General features: G+C 43.6%; 1 protein-coding gene across 1 annotated transcript in view; it reads left to right on the top strand.

Moving 5' to 3' along the window:
- ANKFN1 (ankyrin repeat and fibronectin type III domain containing 1) overlaps positions 1-25,229 on the top strand; it is a gene marked incomplete at its 3' end in the record, with an annotated part of 376,329 nt that overhangs the window by 219,695 nt on the left and 131,405 nt on the right. The window contains exons 3-5 of the mRNA XM_080922815.1: positions 8,232-8,366; positions 20,125-20,326; positions 23,236-23,446. Coding sequence (XP_080778941.1) covers positions 20,141-20,326; positions 23,236-23,446 — 397 coding nt within the window. The 5' untranslated portion in view covers positions 8,232-8,366; positions 20,125-20,140. The remainder of the gene's footprint in view (positions 1-8,231; positions 8,367-20,124; positions 20,327-23,235; positions 23,447-25,229) is intronic.

Genomic DNA, 25,229 nt, shown 5'->3' with positions numbered 1-25,229 from the left:
ATCTTAGGACATTCACCATTTCATCCACAAATTACTTGATAACTATGTACAAGATTTTCTAAGTGGGCAAAGACACAGAAATCATCTCCAGGTTTGAACTGCCAGTCATAGTGAGTAGCCCAAAGAGAGAGGGATTCCACCGCTTTTAGGGACCATAGTCCTTTCCCGTAACCCCGCTAAAGTCTCAATCTTACAGGGCAGTGGCATGCTTGAGTCTCAGTTAGCGTCCAATTTGTCAAACACCTTGTTTATCATGACCAAAGCCAGTATGTTACAGAACATAGATGGCCTTGGGGATGGTGTGAGGCAAAGTAACCTGGGCTGACTCCTCTTGGAGAGATTTAGGTGAACACTGCCACCTATTGACAGGTGACATATATGCTTCTGGTTCCCAATCTGCCCTTATCCCGTGTAAGGCTCATCAGAGCCTAACTCATTGCTCAACTTGCCAAAGGATACAGCCCCGAGTTCACAAATCTTAATACAACTGTGGCGAAAAATGAGTCAGCTTACTCAGGGACTGCCTCTGTGATAAGAGAGTGAAGTAGAAATGCCAGGAGCTTTGCAGTTCGAGACCTGGGTTTGAGTCTCAGCTCAGCCCCTAAGTGCACATAACCAAGCTAGTTAATCTCTCTGAGCCTTGGTTTCCTCATCAAGGAGTGGTTAATCCTGTTTTGGAAAGTGTGAGACTTGGGCACAGTTTCTGGGTGGCACACAGAATGCATTAGAGTGATGTGACTTTTTCTTTTCTTTCTTTCTTTCTTTTTTTTTTTTTTTTTCACCAAACCATAAATGGCAACTATTTGTGATGCTGAGATCGGTGCTGTGGCAAACCTCATTATGGATTGGGGTTCTGGTGAACTCCTCCATGAGGTCAGTTCTCCTTGGGCAATGCTCCTTGTCTACCAGACTATCTTTGACAACCAAAATTAAGACAGTGTGAACATAAATATTGGAATTTTAAGTGTTGCCAATTGAGAAAATGAGGATAAATGGGCTTCATTACCAAATGTCTCTGGACTACCCTGGAGGATATATGGGGTTGAGTCGATAAAGAGTTATGATAAAAACTTGGGAGCTGTGTATAAATGGGGCTTTGTGACCTGCTGGGTAAGGTTGTGCTGAAAGCCAGACCTAGGAGGCTCGCATTCCTGCCTCGGCATGGTGTGGGGATCCTGGGCTCCTGCAGACAATAGGGGATTCATAGCTGGAGAATTCTAACGACGACGGAGAGGGTGGCAGGCAGAACAAGAAGACTTTTCAGGAGTTCAGGGACTCTGATTATCACGTCGTCTTAGGAACTGCAGCGAGCTGGGAGGCTGCCGGAGAGGCGCACAGAGCCGTTCTTGGAAAGCTGTCAGTGAAGGGTTTGTAACCTCCCTAAGAGAATCGCGCTTCTCAAAATCCCCAGTCTGGAAAACCTCCCATGACCGGTCCAGATCAACTCCGCGCGGTGGCTGCGGTAAAAAGAACGAGGAGCCACCTTTGCCTGAATCTTTCTGAATGCCGAGTGTCTAGGCTCTTAAGACTTCACTTGGGGACAAATTCCACAAGCGGGTTCTCAGCATATTAGGAAGGCGTTAACTTTTATTCTGAAAGGTCATCTGGGGCTTAAAACAAAATCATCAAGAAAAAACATGCCCGTGAACAGTCTGCAGGTTTTGTAAAGGTCTGTCTGGGAATGAATAGCCCTCGCCTTGCTAAAGCCCTTCTCTCTCTTTTGGGGATTAGTAAGAGGGGGAAAGGGAAAGGGAAGAGGCGGGGTATGGCATTCATTACCGGCAGCCTCACACATAATAAACATGTTCGAATCCACTCTGAGGTGTTCTTTTTTTATTCTATGTTTGCCCTCCCTCCTTTAAATGTTTTTGATAAGTGGCACATTTTATTTTGGGGAGAGAAAAAATACAGCCCAATTACTAAACAGCTGCATTAGGGTGCTAAAGCCAAGAGATTACAGAAGGGAAGTGGGCTGGGGCAACCTCTCTGCAGACCACAGGGAAGGACCTGCCACTTTCTTCTCATAATTTAATTTTGAGATTCTGATGAAAAGGCACTCCCCAAATTGGAAAGAGCGAACAAGGAGAAAGAGTGGAAAAATTGTTCAAATGGTGATCAAAGAGTGATCAATTTAAATTTATGTCTTACAAACAAACCACATTACTAGCCCCTGGGGCAGACAGACCTTTAGCAATGATGTATGAATATTCTGAAACATTGGTAAGGTTTTTGATAGGAATGGGGAGATTACTGGCTTGTAGTATGGGTAAGTTTGAGCCCAACCTCCCAAGCATTCCAAACTTCTAGACGTTGCATTGCCAAACAGAGAGCTAATACTAAAAGGAGCCTTTCAGTTTACCAGGTCCAACTCACTCATTTATTGCTACAAGAGTAAAAAACAAAAGCCCAGTGGTAAGAAATCCCTTGTCAGGGTCACCCAGCCCATGAGGTACAGTTTTTGGGCCAAAACTCAGACTTTCATTTCCAAACCCTAGGTTCTCCCCCTCCCCCACTGGGGCTAAAACAGTTCCAGGGAGGAGAGGAAAGCTGTAGCAATGGATTGAGGATGATCTGTTTCCAGGACAACCATTATCCTTACAAAGGAGGAAAACACACCAGCAAAGGGCCTAGTCTGCTGCTGCAGGCAGTTTATCTTCACACCCTAGCCTGGATTTTTTATCAGACACTAAGTGTTCTACAAAGTGCCCAAGATGCATTGCAGTGGTTCCTTGCCTCTGCTCTTTCTCTATCTGAAGAAATGTGCATAGTCTGAATCATGAATGCTCACAGAACCTCCATGTGTGTGCCCTGCAATAACCAGCACCCCTGTCACCTGCCAACACGTAGATTAAACTTTTTATATTATTCTATTTCCATTATGACAGATTTAGTTGTACAGATGAATAGGTTCAGTTTGGTGTTTCCATAGATGCACGTAGAGTCAACAGATTCAGGGCAACACTCATCAAATCCCAATGGCATTTCCAAAGGAGAAGGAGAAGAAGACGAGGAGGGAAGAAAGGGAGGGAGGTTGGAAGAAGGAAGAGGAGGAAGAGAAGGAGGAGGAAGATGAGGAGGAAAAAGAAGAGGAAGAAAAGGAGAAAAAGGAAGAAGAGGAAGAGGAAGAAGAAGGAGGAGGAGAAGAAAGGAGAAGGAGGAGAAGGAGGAGGAGAAGGAGAAATAAACATATAGAAACCCCAAAAATATGGTGAGAAAAGCTGGAGGCATAATTCCTAATCTCCAAACATGCCATAAAGCCATAGTAACCAAAACAGTGTGGCAGAGGCCTAAGAACAAACACTTACACCAACTGAACTGAATGCATATCCTAGAAATGAGCCCATGTAGATTATAACTTTGAAAACCTTTTAGCTTCTTTCTGCCAGCAAGTCCATCTCTACCCTCCAAAGTGTGCCTTGCTCTTCTTTCTTAGTTTACTTGTCACTGGCCTTAAGCACTAACATCTCCCTGCTTCTGGATTCACTCTACTCCAGTCTAGACCTGAGGGATCTTGCTCAACTAACTACCTTAGTGTTTCTCACGTATCCATGTCACTACCGGTAAGAAGTCTAGACTCAACGACTCAACACAGCACCCAGGCCTCCTCTGTGAGACAAGTTCTAATGAGTTCATCTGTGACTGTCTACTGCAGTCCAGTCCCAGAGACTCCTCACCCCTGCACCATCCAAGGGCCTCTGTGCCTTGGACTCCTCTCCTTGCCAATCTGTAAGAGTCTTCATTCCTCCACATTCAATAATTGCACAACCTTCTTTAGCTCCTCCCTACACATCCCAGGAGGAAGTGACCAACTGTCCCCTACACACACCCCTCGGATCCTGTGAATGACACTTATTGATCCCCACCTGTACTATGGCAAGTTGCATCTCTGTCACTAAACACTTCTCTTTTGTCTTTGGAAAGATAACCCCACTCTCCCTCATGCCCTTCCAACCATTCAGCTTCATAAAGGCTTCCCTTTCTTAGAGTTCGCTTAGCACTTATTATCTGCAAGGCAATAGGCCAAGAGCTGCAGAGTCTGCAGGAGGGAAAATAAAATTGTCATCCCTTTCTTCAAAGGACTTTTTAATCGAATCAGTGAGGCATGATGACAACCTAAGCAAGGAAGAGGACTGTGGGGGTGGAACTGGGTGGAGGGACGTTCTGAGAGTGTAAGGAACATTCACAGCGTTCCGAATAAGGGCCCTGGTGTTAGGACACGGAGGCGGGGAAGGAAAAGAGAGCACAAGTCTGCTTAGAGATCCTGAGTCTGTGCTGTAGTGGTTGGTTAGTAAACTCCCCTTTCAGTCTGGTTCATCTGAGCCATCCATCCCCCACAAACCAGAGTCATCTTCCTACATGACTCTGATCTTGAAACTCCCCATTTGAGTGCCTGCTGTTCATCGAATCAAGCATCTGCTAATTGCAGGCTTATGCTAGTTATAGAGAATACCAGTTTGTAGACATGACACAAACCCCAGGAAACATCTGGAGAACAAAGAAGCAAGAACATGCTGTGAAAGTGCTCGGGAGTGGGGGACAGAGTGAGGGTGTGATCCTTATGGGCTGAGATTAACTGAAAAGAATTAGTCAGAGGAGGCAAGCCTTCAGTGCGTATGCTTGGTGAGAAAATGTAGACAGGGCATACCAAGAAAACGTCAAGATCTTTGCATCCTGAGGCCTCCTCCCGTTTTTCTCCCGGGGTTTCTCAGTTATTCATTCAATATTCTACAAGTACATGTTATGCACATTGATGAAACATCGAATGCCTTCCACATGTCTGGAACTCTACTAGACTTTGGAATACAGCATTGAACAAGAGACCTGGAACTCATTCAAGCTCTAAACGCAAAGGAGACGAATGATACCCAACAAGTGCAACAAAGGCTGATGGGGAGAGAGAGCATCCGGTGCCACATCTCAGACTACAGAGCAAGAACCCCAAGGCTCAAGAGGCTTAAGCTGGAACTTCAAGGATGTAGACGGGTTAACCATTAAAAAAGGGGGCTGAGCCTCCAGCCAGAACATGGTGTGCAAAGGCCTGGTGTTAAGAAAACATCTGGCATAGCTAAAGAACCAAAACATATTCAAAATGACTACAATTAGGGAGGGAAGAAGACATTAGGCCAGGGAGATTAAACAAGCTCAGTAAAGGGATACTGTTCCTAAGTTGCACCCAGGATCTTACACCTGTGGGTAACACAGTGTATCTAATTTTCTTTTCTTTTGTTTTTCTCCCTTTTCTTGGATATTTTATGTATGTATATTTCAAATGTTATCCCCTTTTCCAATTCCCACCTACCCCCTCCCCCTGACTTTATAAGGGTGTTCCCCTTCCACCCATCCACTCCCACCTCACCACCCTGGCATCCCCCTACACTGGGAAAACCAGCTTTCACAGGACCAAGGGCCTCTTCTACTATTGATGCCAGACAAAGCCATCCTCTGCTACATATGTGGCTGGAGCCATGGCTCCCTCCATGTGTGCTTTTGGTTGGTAGTTTGGTCCCTGGGAACTCTGGGGGGCATCTAATTTACTAAGGGCATGAATAAATACACATTGAAAAACAGATTAGTGACTAGAGGATTCTTGAAGGTCCTTTGGCAAGGACTTTAACATTTTGGCCTGATAGGGAGAACAGATTAATTACTTTTTACCCCAAATGCTTGGGACTAAAATGTGTCTCACATTTTGGCTTGTGAAACAGTTCCACACATAGAATGAGGCATCCTAGGATTTCAAGGCAAGCCTAAACACAGAGTCGCTTGTTTCTCATACGCCTTACCCTTGTAACCTGAAGGTGTTTTAATACAGTATTTTCGATAGTCTTGTTTCACAGCATGGACTTCTCCGCTTGTCGCTGCTGTCTCTATGTGCAAAATGTTTGAGGTTTTGGAGCATTTTGGACTTTTGATTTTTAGATTAGGGATGTTTAGTGTGCTCCCAGAAGTTATGCTACATGTCAAGAGACATCTTGTCATATCCTCTCAGGGGTACACTGAAGATCAAGCTTATGGCACACTCCCCCAATCGAGCCACCTACAAGTAGCCTCTGATCTTGATAGAATTACTCAGAGTCACATGACTTTAGTGGATGGAATCAAAGTAACTCAGCATAAAAGTCAAAATCTTCTAGATGTCACAGTAAAACCTTCTACCCTTGAAATCACTAGGTTTGAACTGTAAAAGGACAGCCTGAATCCTGAATGAAAAATAAACAGTTGTCTGGCTCACCTGGACTGGAATAGTCCCAAATTATATTATTCATACCAATGCTCCATATATAGATATAGACAAAGACAGAAAGGGATAAGGACCAGCAAGATGGCTTAGCCTCCTAGCTGATGTGCCTGCCTTCTCCTAAGCCTGGAGGTCTGAGTTCCAGCCTCGGGGCTCCTGGGCTGGAACAAGAGAATGAACCAAGTTCTATGAGTTTTTTTCCGACCTCTGCATGTACTGTAGCATGAACATGCATGCTCACAGGCACACACAGGCACATTCATGCACTTACCTCCCTCTCCCCTACCTCCCCAGCTAAGCTTTTTATAAAGGGACAAATGTTCTAGAGATGGTGTGAGCTCTAAACTCTCTACTAAGAGTAGAAAAGTAAGACATCTGTGGGAATCCAAGGTGAGCTCTTCCTTTGGGCCACCAAGTTGTCTAGTTTTCTGAGTCACAATTTTCTTCCAAGAGAACATCTTGTGTGCGTCAGAATGACTTCTAACTCCCTACATTAACTTGAATTTCTGATCCTCTTGTCTTCACCTCCCAAGTGCTGGAATTACAGACGTGTACTACCAAGCTCAGGTTGGTGGGGGCCTGAGGAGAGAAGTGCAGGTTAGACAAGCCTTCCACCCACTGAGCGGCATCTTCAGCCCCTTCTGAGTCACTTTCTTACCTCAAATTCCAGCTCCAAAACTACCTGCCACTTGTCAGAGTGAGTTGGCAGGCGCCAGGATGTCTCCAGAAAGGGGAAGATTTGTTTTTTCATGAATATAAGATGCCCTGCCCATTATCTTAGGACATGACCAACCCTAAATTAACACTCTACCTCTCTGCTTATGACCAAAAATCAGTCTCCTGATTCACTAGAGACTCATATTCAAAATTTAGAGGTCGGTTTGTCTCCAGGCATAAATGACAAAGCAGACGGGAATTCTAATCAGAGTCCGAAATTATATCTGAAGTCATTGAAGCAGCTAAGCATTCATTTGGCAGACAGAGTATCTGAATAGAGCATTACAAAAATCCTTAATGCAGTTGCTAGGTTAGGGCTGTTTGTCCGAATGTGTGTGTGTGTGTGTGTGTGTGTGTGTGTGTGTGTGTGTGTGTGTGTGACATATGAGCTCTTCAGGAAGCAAAGCCTCCCTAACATAATCAACATGTGCAAAGGTTGTTGCACTTTTTATTTCAGAGAGAGACCTAAGAGAAGCCTTTCTGTATGGCTTTCTAGGAAATATAGTGTGTGTGTGTATGTGTGTGTGTGTGTGTGTCTCATGAGTCATGTGAAGCACAGTACTGGGGAAGGAGCCAGGTACACCCATATGTGGCTGGCACAGACACAGCATTGGAATCTTCTTCATAAGGCTAAGCCTCATGGGATCCTAAGCCCCATGTTTGCTGACTACCGTTCCACTCCTACTCAAAACCATGCCTAGGCTGAGCAGCCTCCATTCTCTTGAGGGGCCCCCTCACTCCTACCGAAAGTATAGAGGAGGGAGGGGTGTGTCTGCCACCTGTGTGCTTCTGAGTTCCGGCAGCCATGGAGAACTTCTTTGAAGGGGCTCCTGGGTCACAGGTGATAATTCTTCTCCTCCATTAATGTAGCGCAGAGCTTACTGGCTGCCTCACTGTCCCATTGTGAACCTGTGAGTGACAGCTGATTTTGATTCAGGATTGTGTGCCCTGAAGCTTGTTGTTCCCGAGTACCATTCTGAACAGTCCTTGCAGATACAACAGGCTAAACACACACTGAAGTCATGCCCCCCTTTTACCACACACACACACACACACACACACACACACACACACACACACACACACGCTTGAGAAATCTAGCCTTCCCCCGCTGCAGTCCTGAGAATATACCTAGACTCTAAGCCAAGCTGTCTCCCTCTACCCTCCTCTCCCTATGCATCGTTCCTGCTTTTATTTCGTTTCAGAAGAAGCTTAGTGATCATGGACTTCAGCTCTTGCCTGGAGTGATCCTGTTCGCATTTTATTCTTCACACAGAATAGGAAGGAGGTTCGCTTGCTTTGCGCAGAGGCTGAGCTACAGGAGAAAGCAGAGCCAATGTGATTTATTGAATGAAAGCACTGGACACTTACCAGCAACTTGTTCCTCTGCTGCATCGAAGAGCTTAAGCTGGTAAGTCAAATTTATTGTTTTCTTCCTCCCTGTATAAATGTGGGGCTTTCTCTGCTGTCATTCATGAGCTTTTAAATGTGCTTGTGTTGGTGTGGTTTTAAATTACACACACACACACACACACACACACACACACACACACACACGTCTGCATCTTCCAAAGTTAACTGCAGGCAGACCACGAAGAATGTGACTATGCATGTACGTAGTGGTCTGAGATAATGCATATACTGCCATATGGAGCAGCAAGGATCAGGGTGGGGGGGACATTTCTGACAAGTGGGCATTCTCTTTGCTGCAAGCTCAGTCTCATGAAGTGCTTGCATAACTGGCTTACTGTCAGCTATTAAAATAAATGATCATTTTGTGGTAGAGATCATTTTGCCACTCAGGCTCCTGAATATCTTGCAAAATACCTGTTGGATCAGGTAAAGTGGGCCCCACCATGCTGATGATCCAAACAGAGGCATGCTGCTGCCTTTGGATCTATCTTGCAGGATAATCATGGAGAGCGTGAGATCAGAGCTCGGTCCGTCTTGGTCCAGCCCACCCCTAAACCACATGCAGACCGATAGTGAGGATCCTTGCCAGAGTAACATGCATTTGAAGTCTTGCTTGACTTTCCATCTTCTCTTTATTCCACTAAGATATCTGGTTGATGGGGAGGCTTCAAAGTGGGGTGCTGTGTCTGGTTGCCTGTGTTGGTCATTGGTATGTCCATGGTCACAAGGAGTACCAATGATATTTAAAGATGTCTCGGTTGCTCTGCTGGCTTTGGAAAATCCCCAGATCTATTTGCCTTCCCCATTTCCTAAGCCAGATATGAGCTGAACTCTGCAGGGGTGAGGGAAAAAATGCTATTGCTTTTCCTCCGGTCTTTAGATGGCCTCCTCAGTCTTGTTTGCCTGGCTACCCCAAGACTTTATGGCAGCCTCAATCTATCTCTGGTGAGTTCAGAGTCCATATAAATGTCATAGAGTTTAATGTCTCTGGGGCACTCCCACTGCTGTCGATCCCTGGCCACTGGGATGAAGTCGTGGCCTCGGGTGCTGACAAAGACGGATGACATTAGAACAGAGAACAGCAGGATTCTTCAAATAAAAACCAAAGTCAGGAAATCTGAGAGATGGGTGAGGCCCCCTCCTAATTGAAAGGATTCCCCAAGCCACTACTCCATCACAGAGAGAAGTCATTCTCCCAAGTGACTGTCACCATTTCACAAATGATGGCCTAAGAGATCCAAAGAGGCAGGGCTGCCTACTGGTTAGGCAACTGGTAAGATGGCGGGAAAGGAGAGCGTGTTTACTAATTCCCTCGGGCTTCCCGATCTCTGTCTCTCTACTTCCCCCATTCCTGGCTGTTTGGAAACAGACATTGCTAAGCTTGGTTAACACAACCACAAGATACCACTTTCAGCTTGGTCCACAGTGCCCTTTTTCATCCTCTCAAACCATCAGAGACCCATAGGGCATGCTTGTGAGGACCACAGAGGGGGTCTGTGTCTTTTCCTTCCTCTGAGGGATACAGAGGACATGGCTGCATTTAGTGGGAGAGAGAACAGAGCCAATACATTAAACTTGAAGAAACTTAAATTTAAATAGATAGGGCATTTCTTCAAGAATTTTTTTTCAATAAGTAGCAACTGATTCTCTGTACATATAATTCCAAAATCTGAAGTCTTAAGTTTTTTTTAAAGGAAATATGCAGGTGTTTTATGGTGGGTGGAGGCGGGTGTGGGTGGAATCCATGTATAGAACTTACAACTTTCAGCTGTTTGGTTACACAGTGTTACCATCTATAAATGCACTATAATGTTGGGAGTTCTAGAAGGCTATTTTGGCCCCCATTAAACTGGCTCACCCCAATAAACTCTTAATACCTCGGGTATTAAGGTAAGTGAAGTTATTTCCTTGGAGATTTTGTATCTCTAGGTATTTCTGTCTTTAAGAAAACACAGTTTCCGAAGGATTAACACATTAGCCATTGGTCCCTTCCAGTACATGAATGTATTATTTTCACCTCAAGGGTGCCCGAATGATGGATGATTATCATATCAGTTATTCTGCTTTCCATTGACCTCACTCCAGCCTTTATGAGATGCCTTTATAGTTACCTCACCCCAGATCAGAAAAGCAAGGAATGAATGCTTCAGTCACGCCCTTCCCTTCTTTCTAGGGAATCCTTGAAGATACGCTCTAGACCAGTGGTTCTCAATCTTCTCAATGCTACGGCCCTTTATAGGCTTCCTCCTGTTGGTGGTGACCCCCCCCCCCCACCATAAAACTATTTCATTGTTACTTCACAAATGTAATTTTGCTACTTTTACAAATCATAATAGAAACATCTAACATTCAGAATATCTGATATTTGACCCCTGCTAAAGGGGCCGTGACCCACAGGTTGAGAGCCACTAATCTAGATTCTCTACAAAGATTTCAGAGTTACTTGGAAAACAGATTATCTTCCTCTCTGTGAAATCCACATTTGGCACAGGTGGAGAATTAATATTTAATACGGACATACTTTGTGTTTGTCACGGCATTCTAAAGATGAATGTGGGAGATGGCTGGGAAACACTGTAAATGTACTTTGTGTTACAGAAATCTTAGGCTAAGTATATTTTGTGCCCCCCACACCCCGAAAAGGGTCAGATCATCAGATCCCACAGTCTTCTCTCTTAGATTTCTTCCTCTCTCTCTCTCTCTCTCTCTCTCTCTCTCTCTCTCTCTCTCTCTCTGTGTGTGTGTTTTTTAATTTATTCCTTATTATTTTCACATCTTTGTGTGTGGTCCACCAATTTGAATTGAGGTTGCCTGGATATGCACAGGCAAGTGTTGTATTTAATTGAGCTACACTGATTTACCTGTGTCTACACCACGGATGAACATGACTTCACTTCCCTAAGCAACCATTAACCATTGTGATACCTCAGATATATGGGGAGGGGAGACTTGGGAGACCCTCACCTCTCTGTGATGGAGTGTCAATGAACCCTGTCTTAGGTGAGTAACCACAGCTAGTGTGATTTCATAGATCCAACAGTGTGTCACAGACAGAAGACAGCCTCTCACACCATCCTTGTCTTCTGGATCTTACTCCCCATCCATTACATGTCCTGAACCTTGGAGAAAGCAGTGTCCTGTTTGCGAAGAAATCATTTATCCTCAGCCCCTGCTTCAGTCATGTGGATTCCCTATGTTAATTGTCATCCACTTCAAGCTGAAGCCTTCCTGACCAACACCGAGAGCTGTACTAGTCTGTGTGGATATACAAATCCTTAGCAGGTCGTTTGATACCATGCCCACACAGCAAAGTAACAGTAATAGGTTCTCCTGTATGATTTGGGACCTCCATGGCCATGGGCTCTTGAACAGATTTACACCACCAGCCATGCATTCTTCCTGTGTAGTGGCTTTAAAAATCCAGCTGGAAGGTAGTGGGTGACCCCTACCATCACAAGTTCTCCGGCTTTTATCTTCAAGAGATCCATACATGAATCTAACATTCCCACACCCCTTCCTTTGCAAAATAACCTTCTAGCTACCACCAAATGCAAATCTCAACTTTTTTTAAAAAATGTATATTTTTACTTTTAACTGGCATGTAGTAATTGCTACATGTGTTGATTGCACTGTGAAATTCAAGTATGCATGTGTAATGTGAATGATCAGATTGAGGTAACTCATACAACCATCATTTAAGGGGATCTGGTGTTCCTTGCTACATAGCTTATTGTATTTGTTCCTTATGTGTGTAAGATGCTGGATTTCTGGGCCCTACTACCTCTCTGGCTTGTTTCCTCGGGTCCTTGTACACAGCGCCAGATGAAATGCACCACTGCGCATGTCAGAACCCAGAGGCTTTCTATACATCCTAACCTGAGCTCATGTACCTGGAGTTCCATTTCCATTCTTGCTAATAATTTCACATTCGTTATTCAAAGTCATTTTCTGAGTCACCTTCTCGGACCCATTTTTCAGTCTCTCTTTTCCCGTGGTCACTTCCTGTTGCTTACGTCAGCCGCTTTTGTGTGATACTTTTCTGTCTTGGGCCTTTAAGAGGAATGTTTAGAAGTTAAGAGCTCAGATACTGATCCATGTTGTTGGCATTTGAATCCTAGACCTGCCCTTTAACAGGGCTTCAATGTATTGTTACTAAAATGAGGCTAATAGTTCTGCCCTCAAATTGATAGTAAAGGACTCAAGACATTTGCATGTGTGAAAGTAGTTCAGCAGGCTAGATGCTTATGTCCCGTCAAACTGCAGATGATGGAATTCTAACCCACAGTCAACAGCGTTAGGGTGTGCAGCAATAAGACCAGGAGAACAGAGCTCTCCTAGCTGGGATTAACATTTCTCTAAGAGACCTCAGAGAGGAGAGCTAGCTTGATCTTGGTATTACAAGGACACAGAAAGAAGGCTGTGTGTATGAACCAGAGAATGGGGAGAGACTAAACCTGCAAGCATCTTGATCTTGGCTTTCCTAGACTCCAGAACTGTGGGAAATAAGTTCCTGTCGCTTCTAAGTCACCCACCCAGTTGGTTAGTTTGTTAGTCATGTACACAGCAGCACAAATGGACGGAGACACACATGGTTCTGCTGGCCAACTCCCTCCAAGGGCTGTTGAGTACATGCTGTCATTCACACACACATTCTCTCACAGCCATGTGTCCATCTCACTGTCTTTCCTTCTAATCTTGGAGCATCCTGGAAACAGCTAAGTCAGCGCTTCAAGTTGTGTAGGACTTTTCCTGTTTTTCTGTTAAAGTCTTGCCCACAGGGCCTCTGCAGTCCCAGGAAATCTGACAGTTCATGACCGTAGAAGATCATATCTACATTCTCGTGAGCTCCCAGGGCCACTTATAGGATGCCTAGGCTACAGTTAGACCATCAGTACACATACTTTGAACTACTGAGTTACCATTAATTACTGCTTGGCCTTCTTCCTCATAATCATATTCTCCAAAAATTAAAAGTCAAGGCTAGCAATATGGATCAGTGGGTGCCACCAATCATGACAACATGAATCCCACCCCCAGTGGGATTCCACACACAGTGCAAAGGGATAACCAACTCCCCAAAATTGTCACTGACCTCCACAGGTATGCTGTGCTATGTGTACATGTCCACTCTCTCTCTCTCTCTCTCTCTCTCTCTCTCTCTCTCTCTCTCTCTCTCTCTCTCTCTCTCTCTCTCACACACACACACACACACACAATAAATGTTAATTTTAAAATGTTTATAAGAACTTAAAATCAGTGTTCCTCATGAGTCACAACTGACATTTCATATATATATATATTTCATTTCAAAGGGCACAGAGACTAGAAAGGTAGCTCCCGGTGCTATATGTCAATACTGTAATAGAGTTGGCCACCTCTTAGAAATCAAAGGGACACCTGTCATGTTAACCTTAGGTGGAGAATAGAAGGGGTCAAACTTTCTCATCATTCTGATGACAAGTAGGTTGAAGCCAGAAGGTCCCCCAATTCACAACACAGCCTAAAGAACAATACTTCCTGAATCGAAAATGTCCCCTTCACTGAGCGCCTCTGTCCCCTCAGCTGTTGGGAATGACAAGAATTCTGGGTTCTAATATGCTCTGTCTTGAAACTACTTCTCATCTAGGCTGGCTCAAAGTGCAATGGCACTGTTAACTTTCCACAACCAAGCTCCAGTGGCACACGGATTCCTAACTAGGACTAGAAGTATTGACGTTGCCATCAAGGTTAAGCATGGTGAAGCTGCCGGGCATCTGGGCTAAGCCACCTTAGCAACAACGGTAGCAGAACTGTCAGAAGCTTGGGTTTTGGGGGTCAGAGAGCACAGGCTTGGAGTGTCAGAGTTTACATCCTTCTGCTCAATGTTCTAGTTGTAAGGTCTTGGATAAATTACCTGGCCCCTCTCCAACTAGGTCTCCTTGTTTATAAAATGAAGATAAATAACCGTTTCTCAGTCTTTTAGCTAAGCGCAAGTAGAAAATGAAGATAAAACGATGGTGCTTGTATCTGAACCGGCTTGTTAATGCATTCTATCACCATCTAGGAAAGCACAGCTTGATTGCTTTGTTGTATATTGAAAGATAAAATTTAAGTCATCAAAGTCAAAGGCAAAAGGGAAGCTCATTAGAGATGATTGGGAAAAAACTAAAACAAATGGAGTTGGGCTTGTGTTTAGCATACCCAGAGCCTCATGAGTAAAATTATTTGGGGGCTTTAAAATGCCTAAGAAGTTAGAGGGCATAGGCTTGCTCTTCTAGAGGTCTGGGGTTCGATTCCCAACACACCCATGGTGGTTCATACCGGCTATAATTTCAGTTCCAGTGGCTCTGTTGCTTTCTTCTGACGTCTGTGGGCACCAAACATGCACATGACATGAATATGGAAGAAAAACCCATATTCAAGCGCACGAGACAATGGTGGCCATTCTTCTTCAAACCGTTAGGCATGGTTTATAAGGAGCTCCCAGGGCAGTCTCTAGTGGGGAAATGGAGATGAATTCTCTAACTCCTGAGGACTTCCCACCTCTTGTTTCTCAGTGGCCTAATTGTGTCAGTTCTAGACAGTGTCAGTGGTCCAGGGCTGAGGCAGCAACTGTCAGAGTGAGCGTAATGGAGACCCGCACCCCCACAGATGTGTAGGGAAGCATCAGACCCCATGCCACAGGCAGCCATGGAGTCTCTCTGCAGATGCTCCTCTCTGCAGGCAACCTTGTCATTTCAGGCCTGTCACTTTGTCACACGGCCTTTACAGACTTCCAGAACAGCATTCAGATAAAGCTACACTACTTTCAACGACAGCAGTTAGAGATAAGCCCAGTTTGTGGATTATTTTGTGACTTCTGCTTTTAGGGTTTCCTCTAAGAAATGTCATTCTGTCCAAATTCAAAAAATGGTTTGTTTTCCTCTAGAGTATTTACAATCTTATCACTTAAATTTAGATCTATGACTTATGGGGCCTGCGGAGATGGATCAGCCAGCACAATGCTTGCTTTGCAAACATGAGGAACAACGTTTAGATCCCCAGAATCCATGTAGATGCTGTGTGGGCATGGTGACCTGCCTTTACCTCCAGCAGAGGGGAAGTGGTGGCAGAGGATCTCTGAAGGCACTGGCTAACTAGACTAGACAAAACATCAAGTTCTAGGGTCAGTTGAGAAGTCCCAATCTATCTAAGACAGATCATGATGGAAGACCCCTCCTGCCAGCAGCCTCAGACCTACACAAACACATATAAACACACACACACACACACACACACATACACACACACACACACAGAGATATGAACCCACACATGTGTGAACCCACAGATACACAAACATCACACACCGACACCCACAATAAAAAAGGTCTGTGATTTACTTCACAGTAGCTTTTTATACACGGTGTGAAGCAGGGGTTGGAGGTGTTTGTTTGGTTTTGGTTCTTCCCCATGTTAATCCCAGTGTTTAACACCGGCAGAAGACTGTCTTCCCTATGTAATTACCTCAGTGTATTTTCCAAAAGCCATTAACCCTATATGTTCAGATTATTTGTGGTGCCTCGTTGCTGTCCTTACTCCATTGTCTTTATCTACATGGAGAGTCTAAAACTGACCCTTCATGCTTAGGACCAGGAAGTAGAAGTCACCTAATTATCCTTTTCAACATTGTTTTGCCTTTATTAGATCCCTTGCTTCTCTCTAAAAATGTCACTATAAAATTACCTTCCAGCTGGCATTTTATATTAATTACTATGGCCACAGAAGCTTCCAGAAATGAGAGGTAGGAGTTCTATGTAGGCTCATAGTCTCTGGGGCTTTGGTCCTTCACGCTGAGAGTGTTCCCAGCAGAGGAAACGTGAAACACAAGTTCCCAGCCTTATGGCAGACCATGAAACCAAGTATGAGACAGGAAGTAGAGGCTTGGCATAACCTTCAAACTTCCACCAGCTAGGATTCACAGCCTTTCAAAATAATGTCAGCAACTAGGGAACACGTGTTCAAAACATGATCCCTTGGGGAACATTACAAAGCCAACATTTAACTAAGTCTTTATTCATCCTCTCCAGTTGAAGAAATTCCCTTGTATTCCTGCAAGTTCTTCTAGACTCCAGTTGGATTCTGTGTATGGTAAATCCAATCACCTTCTTGCATCTGTCAAAGGGACTGTGTTGTGTTTCCTCTTCTCCTTAGAGTGAGTTGCTTTATCTTGAAGTGTGCTGATATTCTGTCAACATGAGTGTGTTGTTGAGTTCCAGTGAGTTTTTTCATTTTCAGTTCTGGGACGTCTACTCTGTTCTGTTTCATGATTCGATCTCTTTAATAATAGTCTTATAGTTTGGTGAGATGTCATTCTCACTGTAACTTTTAGACCCGATCCCCTATAGCTCTTTAAACACATTCAAAATGGTTGAGGGATTTGTGCAATAATGGTAACATTTGATTTCCTTGGGGACAACGGTGATTGACCTGTTTATCTTCTCAGATATGATTCGGTTTTTATTTATGTCTCGCCATTTTCGGCTGAGAGCTAAGTGTTTTAATAATTAAACAGTTATATAGCAAAAACTGTGAAAACCAGATTATCCCGTCTCCCCAGCATTTGTTGTTTTCTAGCACCTTTTCAGACCTTAAATCTATGATAGCTATATTTTTGGAATATGCAGCCGTTGACATCCCTGCTTGGTTTTTTAACTGGGTGACAGAAACAGAACAGAGATGTCCTTAAATGCCTAGAATTGGAGAGTTTCCATTGTGCATACATTAGGGCACCCTGCCAACATTCCACAAGGTAGTGACAACTCTACCTCAGTCTTCACTTCCTACTTGCACAGAGCCTCCCAGGTAAACAGAACATGGAGATCAGGAACCTCTCCTATAGTTCTTTTCTACCTTGCTCCAACCCCCAGGCATTAATATGCTCTGGGAGACTCTCAGTAACATGCCAGAGCCTTTTTGATCCCTTTGTTTCTAAACCATTCCCATAGTTGAGAGCAATTTCAAAGACTGTTTAAAATAAATAAATAAATAAGTCAATGTCCACTAAACAACCAACACAAAAACAAATACTCTAGAGGAAGAGGCCTGTCAAACAAAAATGACAAGCATTCTGAGTGGATCTCTTAGGGAACAACCAGACAGATCAAATAATGATGCTTCTAAGGGGTGGAAATGAATGAAATGTTGAAGGACCACCAACCTCATGGTCTCTCTCCAGCAGCTCAAATTCTCATTTATTCGAATGAGTTTTGATTTTTCAATGCAACTGAAAACCGGGGACAATGAGAATGGAGCAAAAGAAATTGTAACCAAGCGTGATAGTTTACCGGCTTCAGCTCTCCACCTTCAACGAGCAACCCCTTTAGCCTAATGTCTCAATTCTGTGAGATTTTCTTTATTTCACCTTCCCCTCTAGGACCTAAGAGGTGAACTTCTATTTCTATGTTTGCATGTGTTACTATAAAAATGCAAAACAAAATAGCCACATTTGCATTTTTCTTTCGAAATTTTTTAAAAAAGAGCAAAGTATAAAAACGTAACGTAGGGCCATGTTAGATGAATGGTAATTCTATATCTTAGTATCTGCGGTTTTGCAGGAAAACTTGGGGAAACAATGATTGCTGCTGTTTACTGCTAGGCTACCGTGTATCAAAAAAGATAGCAATGTTCATTTCTTCACCAATTTAATCTTCACGGTTTTTTACCCAAGAGTAAAAAGTCTGTTGCTGTCTATTTCCATATGATAAATAAGATCAGAGGGTTTAAATGAGGCACCCGAACACAGATATGCTGGAGTTAGCGATATCGCTAGTCGAGCTTGAGTCTATCCAAATCCAAAGGTTTCCCCTTTGCAGGAGAGTGAGAAACAAGAGCATAGTGAGTTGGAGGAGACATTCATGGTCATAAGGAGAGACAGTAGAAATGCGTCCTTCACACTCTCTCCCTTATATGTAAAATATCAATGGGGGAAAAAAAGAAGAAAGCCTAAAGATGGGAGAAAGCTGGAAGAGGAAGAGGGGAAACAAGCTGAAGACTAACCTGGAAGGAAAGGACAGCTGGGGAACATGGGGCAGAAGTCAGAAAGGCAGAGAAAGTCATCCTACATTGACAGAAGGGAACAGATGGGAGACGAACAAGGACAAAGGGGGACATGTGGGTAGGTGTCATCAGTTAGAGGGCAAGTAGCTGGAATTTGATCAAATGACAGGAATTTATTTACGGGACTCTTGGGCATTGTGGGAGATACAAAAGAATGTAAAGTTATTTTGGGAAGAATAATGATGTAGACAAGACAGATGGCTTGAACTAGGGTGTCAGTGCGGAAGGAGAAGGCTGGAGACAGACGGCAGAAATAAAGAGGTTAAAGCAATCCCCACACGAGAGCCTGTGTATAAATCTGGAGCTTTGTGGAAAGAGATATTAAAGAAAACCCTGTAGCCGCTATTGAGTCAAAGATAAAAAAAATCTGTGGATTGGAGAGGAAAGGTGATAAATCACCTAACTATCCTGCCTCTGCTTTAAAGACAATTAAAATGTTATTAAAGGTATATAAAACTGCCCTCACACAGGCAATGGAATGTGACACCTGTCTAATGTAAGCCCATCCACCTAGCAAACTCTGGGTAGGAGTTGATGGACAAGAATTAGACTAAACCGGGTTTAGCCATCTTTCTGTCTTGGAAGAAGTTGCAGGTTAGTTTGAAAAGGCACCTAAGGACATTTAAATACCACAGTGGTCATATTCCATTTATTGGAGAGAGCATCAGACAAGAGAAATTGGTATTAGCATCCCTAGTAGAAGATGTCATTCCAAATTTGATAGAAGGTGGCAGTATCTTGGTTTTTGTTTTGTTATACTTTTTCAGAAAGCTCAGGGACCAATACCCAGAGTCAGGAAGTAGCAGGCACTTTGCACCACAGCATACAGACTAGCAATTTAATTTTTCTTTTGCATTTACCCATCTGGTACACACATTCAGCAGGCAACCACAGACAGGTTCTAGCTTCCAGATTTCTATAGCAGTATCTAAATTCCTGGTGGATAGATTTTGAGATAATATACTTGACTTCCCAGATATTGACTTCAGGTGTGACGTGAAGAGGGTGGGGAGGGGGTACTAGAGATTTTAGGAGCAATGGTCAAATACTACTGAAAGAAAGTTAGTCAAGGATAGATGGCTCCCACCCAGAGTATCCAAGGGAAGCAGAGTCAGTCAGTCATACAGAAACTATAGAGCACACTGGGGTGGTTAATCAAGTGGACACAATTGATTGCTACTCCAAGAATGGGCAGGGCTGGGAGGAGTGCAATTAAGTGCATCACTTTCTTATCCATCCAATAGAGGTCAACCTCTAGAAGGAGGAAAGTTTAAAAAGCAGCCTCAATTACATATGCCCAAGTTTACACACACACACACACACACACACACACACACACACACACACACACACCCTAGATATAACATTGTGATAATTTTATAATTGGGTAAGATACCAAGGGTTTTACGATTTTGTGTGTAAATGGATACTTCATGTAGTGAATGGGGTTGTCATTTCCTTCTTGCAACTAGTTGGCTCCCGGACCATGGACAAGTTAAGTCCTTTCCCAGGGTTTCGGCTTGCTTCCTCTAAAGCAGGAAGGAGCTGGGGTTGGTGATCTCCGCAGGGCCTCCCAGCTGGAATACCACGTCTGGAGTTGAGATTTGCAGACAGTTCATGGAGGTGGTAGAGTTCTCTGTGGTGTGTAATTATCACGTGCACTCTTTTCCTCTTCCTAGGAACCACTGCTCGAAAATGACCCAACAAATGCAGAATTTACATCTTTCTCAGTCAAAAAAACACAGTGCTCCATCATCTCCCAACGCTGCAAAGCGGCTGTACAGGAACCTCTCGGAGAAGCTGAAGGGCAGCCATTCGTCTTTTGATGAGGCCTATTTTAGAACCAGAACGGAGCGGCTGAGTCTCAGAAAGACCTCGGTGGTAATAGAACTCTCTCTGCTGTCATGCCTGCTCCATCGTTCAAAATGTAGTGAATGTTTCATTCTTCCACATAAAGTCCAAGACACGAAGCGTGCGTGCGTGCGTGCGTGCGTGCGTGCGTGCGTGCGTGCGTGCGTGTGTGTGTGTGTGTGTGTGTGTGAGTGAGTGTATGTGTGTGATGTCATACTACGTTTGGATGAATGGAAAACTCTTCCCCCCTTTTTTCTTAATTTTTTTTCTCTAATATTTTTTTCTACCAGACCAAATAAACAAATCTCCAAAATCTTCAGCTTGAGGACACAGAGGTGTGGACTTAGAGGCAGATTGCTTGCCTAGGATGCATAAGTTCCTGGGTTCAATTCAAAGCCCTATCTTTTGAACACTTGTACACAGCGTGACAAATATGGAATCTTTCAGTTTCAATGGACTTTCTGGGAGCACCAGTGATCATTTAAATGATAGTAAACACACATACACACACAAACACACACATACAATCACACACACACACACACACACACACACACATATTTCACATATTTTTCAGGAACATTCAAAACAGAATCCAGGCATAGAACTCTATTTATCATATAATGGATAGAGGACAACAAAGAAAAAGCCAGCAAAAGAAATTAGGCGGAAACCCAAACATGTATGCCAAAATTTACCAAATATACTCTATGAAATGCGGCATTGCCAGGCAGTCAAGGCAGACCAGGAAAGACAATCAGTTATGACCCCCTTTCCCCGTTAATTCATAATGGAAAGTCTAACAGTCCATCAGGAAAAATGAATATCTTCCTATTGCTAAATTGCCTGCCCTGTACAGCTGTCATGGCAATTAGGTGGTAGCAGGCAGCATACAGAGTGCATTACAGATGTTCTCAGTGGCTTCTGCGCTGGCTGTGGATCAAAGAGGCAGGCAGATATTCACATGAACAACTAGATTCTCTTTGCAAGGAGGTAAGGGCTCTGTTTGAGATTAAAGCAGGAGTAAGGCCTAGTCTACCCAGATAGCAGCAAAACATGAGGAAATAACTTAATAGGGATAATAAACGTGGCAGACGAGAAATTAGAGACACTAAGAATCATAAATAAATGCACACTGGAGACAGGGCAACATCTTGATTGTGGATTCATTTGTTTTCTAATACGGGTTCTTATTTCACACCCATCTTCTGGGAGGGCTTTGCGTGGTAAGCATCAGAGGCCCTTCCGTTTGGCAGACTGTAGAAATGCTGCTTTTCTCTTCAGTACAGTGTCTGGCAGCAGGAGAACAGAATGCCACAGCAGCCTTCTCCTTTGGGTCCCTATTGTCAAAACACACATTTGCATAATCACCTTGTATTTTCCCCAGGTTCCTATGTCCGCCTAAGCTCGATGCACAAGCCTTGCATAAGGAAAATCAATTTTTGATGAGGCTAAAAATAAAATCTTCCTGCCTAAACATTTGGTCACTGACAATCTTCCACATATTAATCAGATCCCAGCACTAAGCCAAGGCCAAGAGCATTCCAACATCTCTAAAGACAAAGCAGTTCCTACAGAAATAACACACGAGTATCGAAGGAGGATATGTCTCCATCTTCCCTGGCAAGCTACAAAAAAAGAAAAAAAAATAGTATTTGTGAATATCCCAGAGATCTTTTTTGTTTGTTGTTTATCTTTAAAAAAATATTTCCAAAGAGTCATATTGGTTTTTATTTCTATAGGTGAGTTGTATTTTATAAGCTAAGAAAGGGTGGGAAAGTATCGGGCAGGCTATGTATTAAATGAGTTTTATTGTTACTGTGACAAAACCACTTGACAGTGACAGCCTAAGGGAGGAAGGCTTTATTTGAGGTTATGGCTTAGAGTCCATGGCTACTCGGTCCCATGCACTTGGCAGAAAGACCTTCAAGACAGGAATGTATGGCAAAGGCTCTTCTTTAGTCTTTGGTGGATGAGAAGAGAAAGAAGGGGGATACAGGAAGAGACCTAAGCAAGACATATGCCCAGTGACCAATAACATGCTCCCCAGTGACCTGCCTCTTCCAGCTGGGCCCCATCTCCACCCTTTCATGGCCTCCCAATAAAGGTACCACATCAGAGATTTAATCCATCGACTAGGTCAGAGCCCTTGCGATCTGTCTGTAGCAGCACCCTGAAAGATGCATCCAAAGGTATTGTTCAGGGAATGTCTGAGAATTTCTTAGCCCAGTGAAACTGATGCTAATAACTAATCATACTAAACTAAACCTACAAAGATAGGCATCAGGAGTCTGTAGGCAATGTAGGGAATTGACAAGCAATGTCTATATTTTTGGAAGATTACTCTTCTAACAGTATAGAGTCTGGGCTGATGAGAGCAAAGCTAACTGTCAAGATAAAGGATCTTAACACCTGAGGATGGAGAAGGAGGAGAAACGTTTAGCGAAACAATCAAAGTAAACTATGGATACAAAGTAGCCATGATTAAAACCACCTGTCCCCACATTAGCCTGTGTTCCTCAGCTGCACTCTGCAGCACATTACCCCAAAGGTAAAGTGAAATACAATAAAACACATATTAACATGATTAAAGGCCCTGAGAGTTGCTACAGCAAACAAAGGAATAAATTGGCTTAATCCAGTGTTTAAAAACATCTCTTAATAACCCAGCCAACAGTCTTTCTTCAACAGCAAACCGGTTTTCTCACTAACTTAAAGGCTGGGCCGTCCAACACAATACTGTATCATCCTTGCACCTTTAATGTGCCTGTTAGAAATCATGGATGGACTGGCCAACAGAGTAATGACTTTGAAGGCCACGTGCTAAATGATGGTTCTGTAATCACCCACTTGTGTTTGTACGTCCCTCAAGACAATCTCCAAAGTCCTGAGATACTTTGGCTGGGATGTTGTGCCAACCTGCTTTCCTTCTTCCCCAGAACTTCCAGGGCAATGAAGCCATGTTTGAGGCAGTTGAGCAGCAGGACCTAGATGCTGTGCAACTCCTCCTCTACCAGTACACACCAGAAGAACTAGATCTGAACACACCGAACAGCGAAGGGCTGACACCCCTGGACATCGCCATTATGACCAACAACGTGCCCATTGCGAGGATTCTCCTGCGGACAGGGGCCAGAGAGAGTCCACACTGTGAGTAAACCCAACGTAAAACCACATGTCATCCATTAGATCTTTGTTCTATGTCACCAAAGTAACCGAGCAGGAATGGTTGACTAACACAGACCCTGAAATCCTTTATGTGTTTCCAAAGACATTTTGTGCAAAAATCAATTAGTGTTTATCAATCTAAGCACTTAATTGGTCTCTAATAAAAATACAAAGAATGGTATTGAAAGGGAGCCCCTCCCTTTTCTGGGAATTTAATCCGAGCTCTCAGGTATATGACATCTTCAAACGATGGTACAGAATTAGGAAGCATTTGTAGGAAGTGAATTCGTAACTGTTTGTGTCTCTGCACCCACAGTCAGTGCCTGGGCTCTACTCAGGCACTCAACAGATACTTAGTGCTGTCCTGAGTCCAAGAAGGCGGTGGCAAACTACATAAACTCTCTGATCTCACAGGACACTCGAATCCTAGTGGAAGAGACTTCCAATAAGCAAATGAATTGATAAATTACAACATAAATTCAAATAGTGGTAAATGTTGTAAAGAAAATAGAGTAGCCAGCAGTCAGTAGGGGAAGGGCCAGCTTTCAATAGAATTGGGCAAGAGAGCCATTGCTGATGTGGTTCTGGATGACTGACATCCCAGATGATATAGGAAATGAACCATGAGGGTTTGTGGTGGAAAGTACAAGTCCTGAGGTGGTCAAAAAGGAAACTGAGGTACCAGGAGAGAGAAAATCAGAGTGGTGACCACAGATGAAGTCACCAGGACCAGGTAGGACAGGGCCTGTAGTCATGTGAAGATGTTTTCCTCTAAAGATTGAATGTGATGGGAAGGCAGTTGTATGGTCTCTTGCTCTGGAGGACCACTGTGATGCTCTGTGAAAAATGAACAGTTGTAGATTTGGGACAGTCAGTCAAGGGGCTACTTTAATGACTGGCTCATGGAACTGGTGCCAGTTGCTGGGACTAACATAATAGTAATATTGACCAGAGATAGGTGTCAGACAGATGAGAGATAGACAGCTATCTATATCGTAGATGGATAGATGGGCAGTTGATGCTAGTAGATAGATCAAAGATTAATAGGAGGTAGACAGATACATAGATAGGTAGGATAGATAATTGACAGGTGGTAGACTTGATAGATGATTGGTAAGTGGTATAGAGTTGGTGATAGAAATGATAGGCTGCTTGTAGATGAAAAGATAACAGATACATAGAATTCACATGCCACAAAACTTACACATTTAAAGAATGTAATGTTCTTTTTTAATGCAGAGTAAGGAACCACCACCACAGTGAGTTTCAGAACTTCTATATCACCTTATAAAACCCCACACCCTGACTTCTTACTCTTTGACCTCCTCAATACCCTTAGCCCCAGGGGAAATCAGCACTCATTTTGTTGTTGTTATTGTTGTTGCTGCTGCTGCTGTCTTCACATTTGCTCCTTCTAGACTTCACACACAATGGAATCATATACAGTGTGGTTAGGTGCTATTGTGAATACTTTACAGTGAGGAAACCCTCACTTCTCAGCACCATGAAGTCAGAGATCACATTCTCCTTGGTGCAAACTCTGTGATCCAATGACCACAGTGGCTCAGAGCCATGGTTTGTAGGTTCCCTGGACAGCTTCCCAAACTGTGAGTTTTGCTCATGCTGATGTACTTATTTCTAAGTGGTGGGTCCCAGAAGACTGGAAGATCAGAGGAAGTTAGTACATGATTAGAAGTCACACCTCTCAGCTGCCAGATCTCAGAAACCACCACCACCCAAAGAGTGGGTATTGAGATAGACATTC

Source organism: Micromys minutus (assembly GCF_963924665.1).
Source record: "Micromys minutus genome assembly, chromosome: 10".
Lineage (NCBI taxonomy): Eukaryota > Metazoa > Chordata > Mammalia > Rodentia > Muridae > Micromys > Micromys minutus.
The sequence above is the reverse complement of the archived record's forward strand: the minus strand, read 5'-3'. Positions and strand labels throughout refer to the sequence as shown.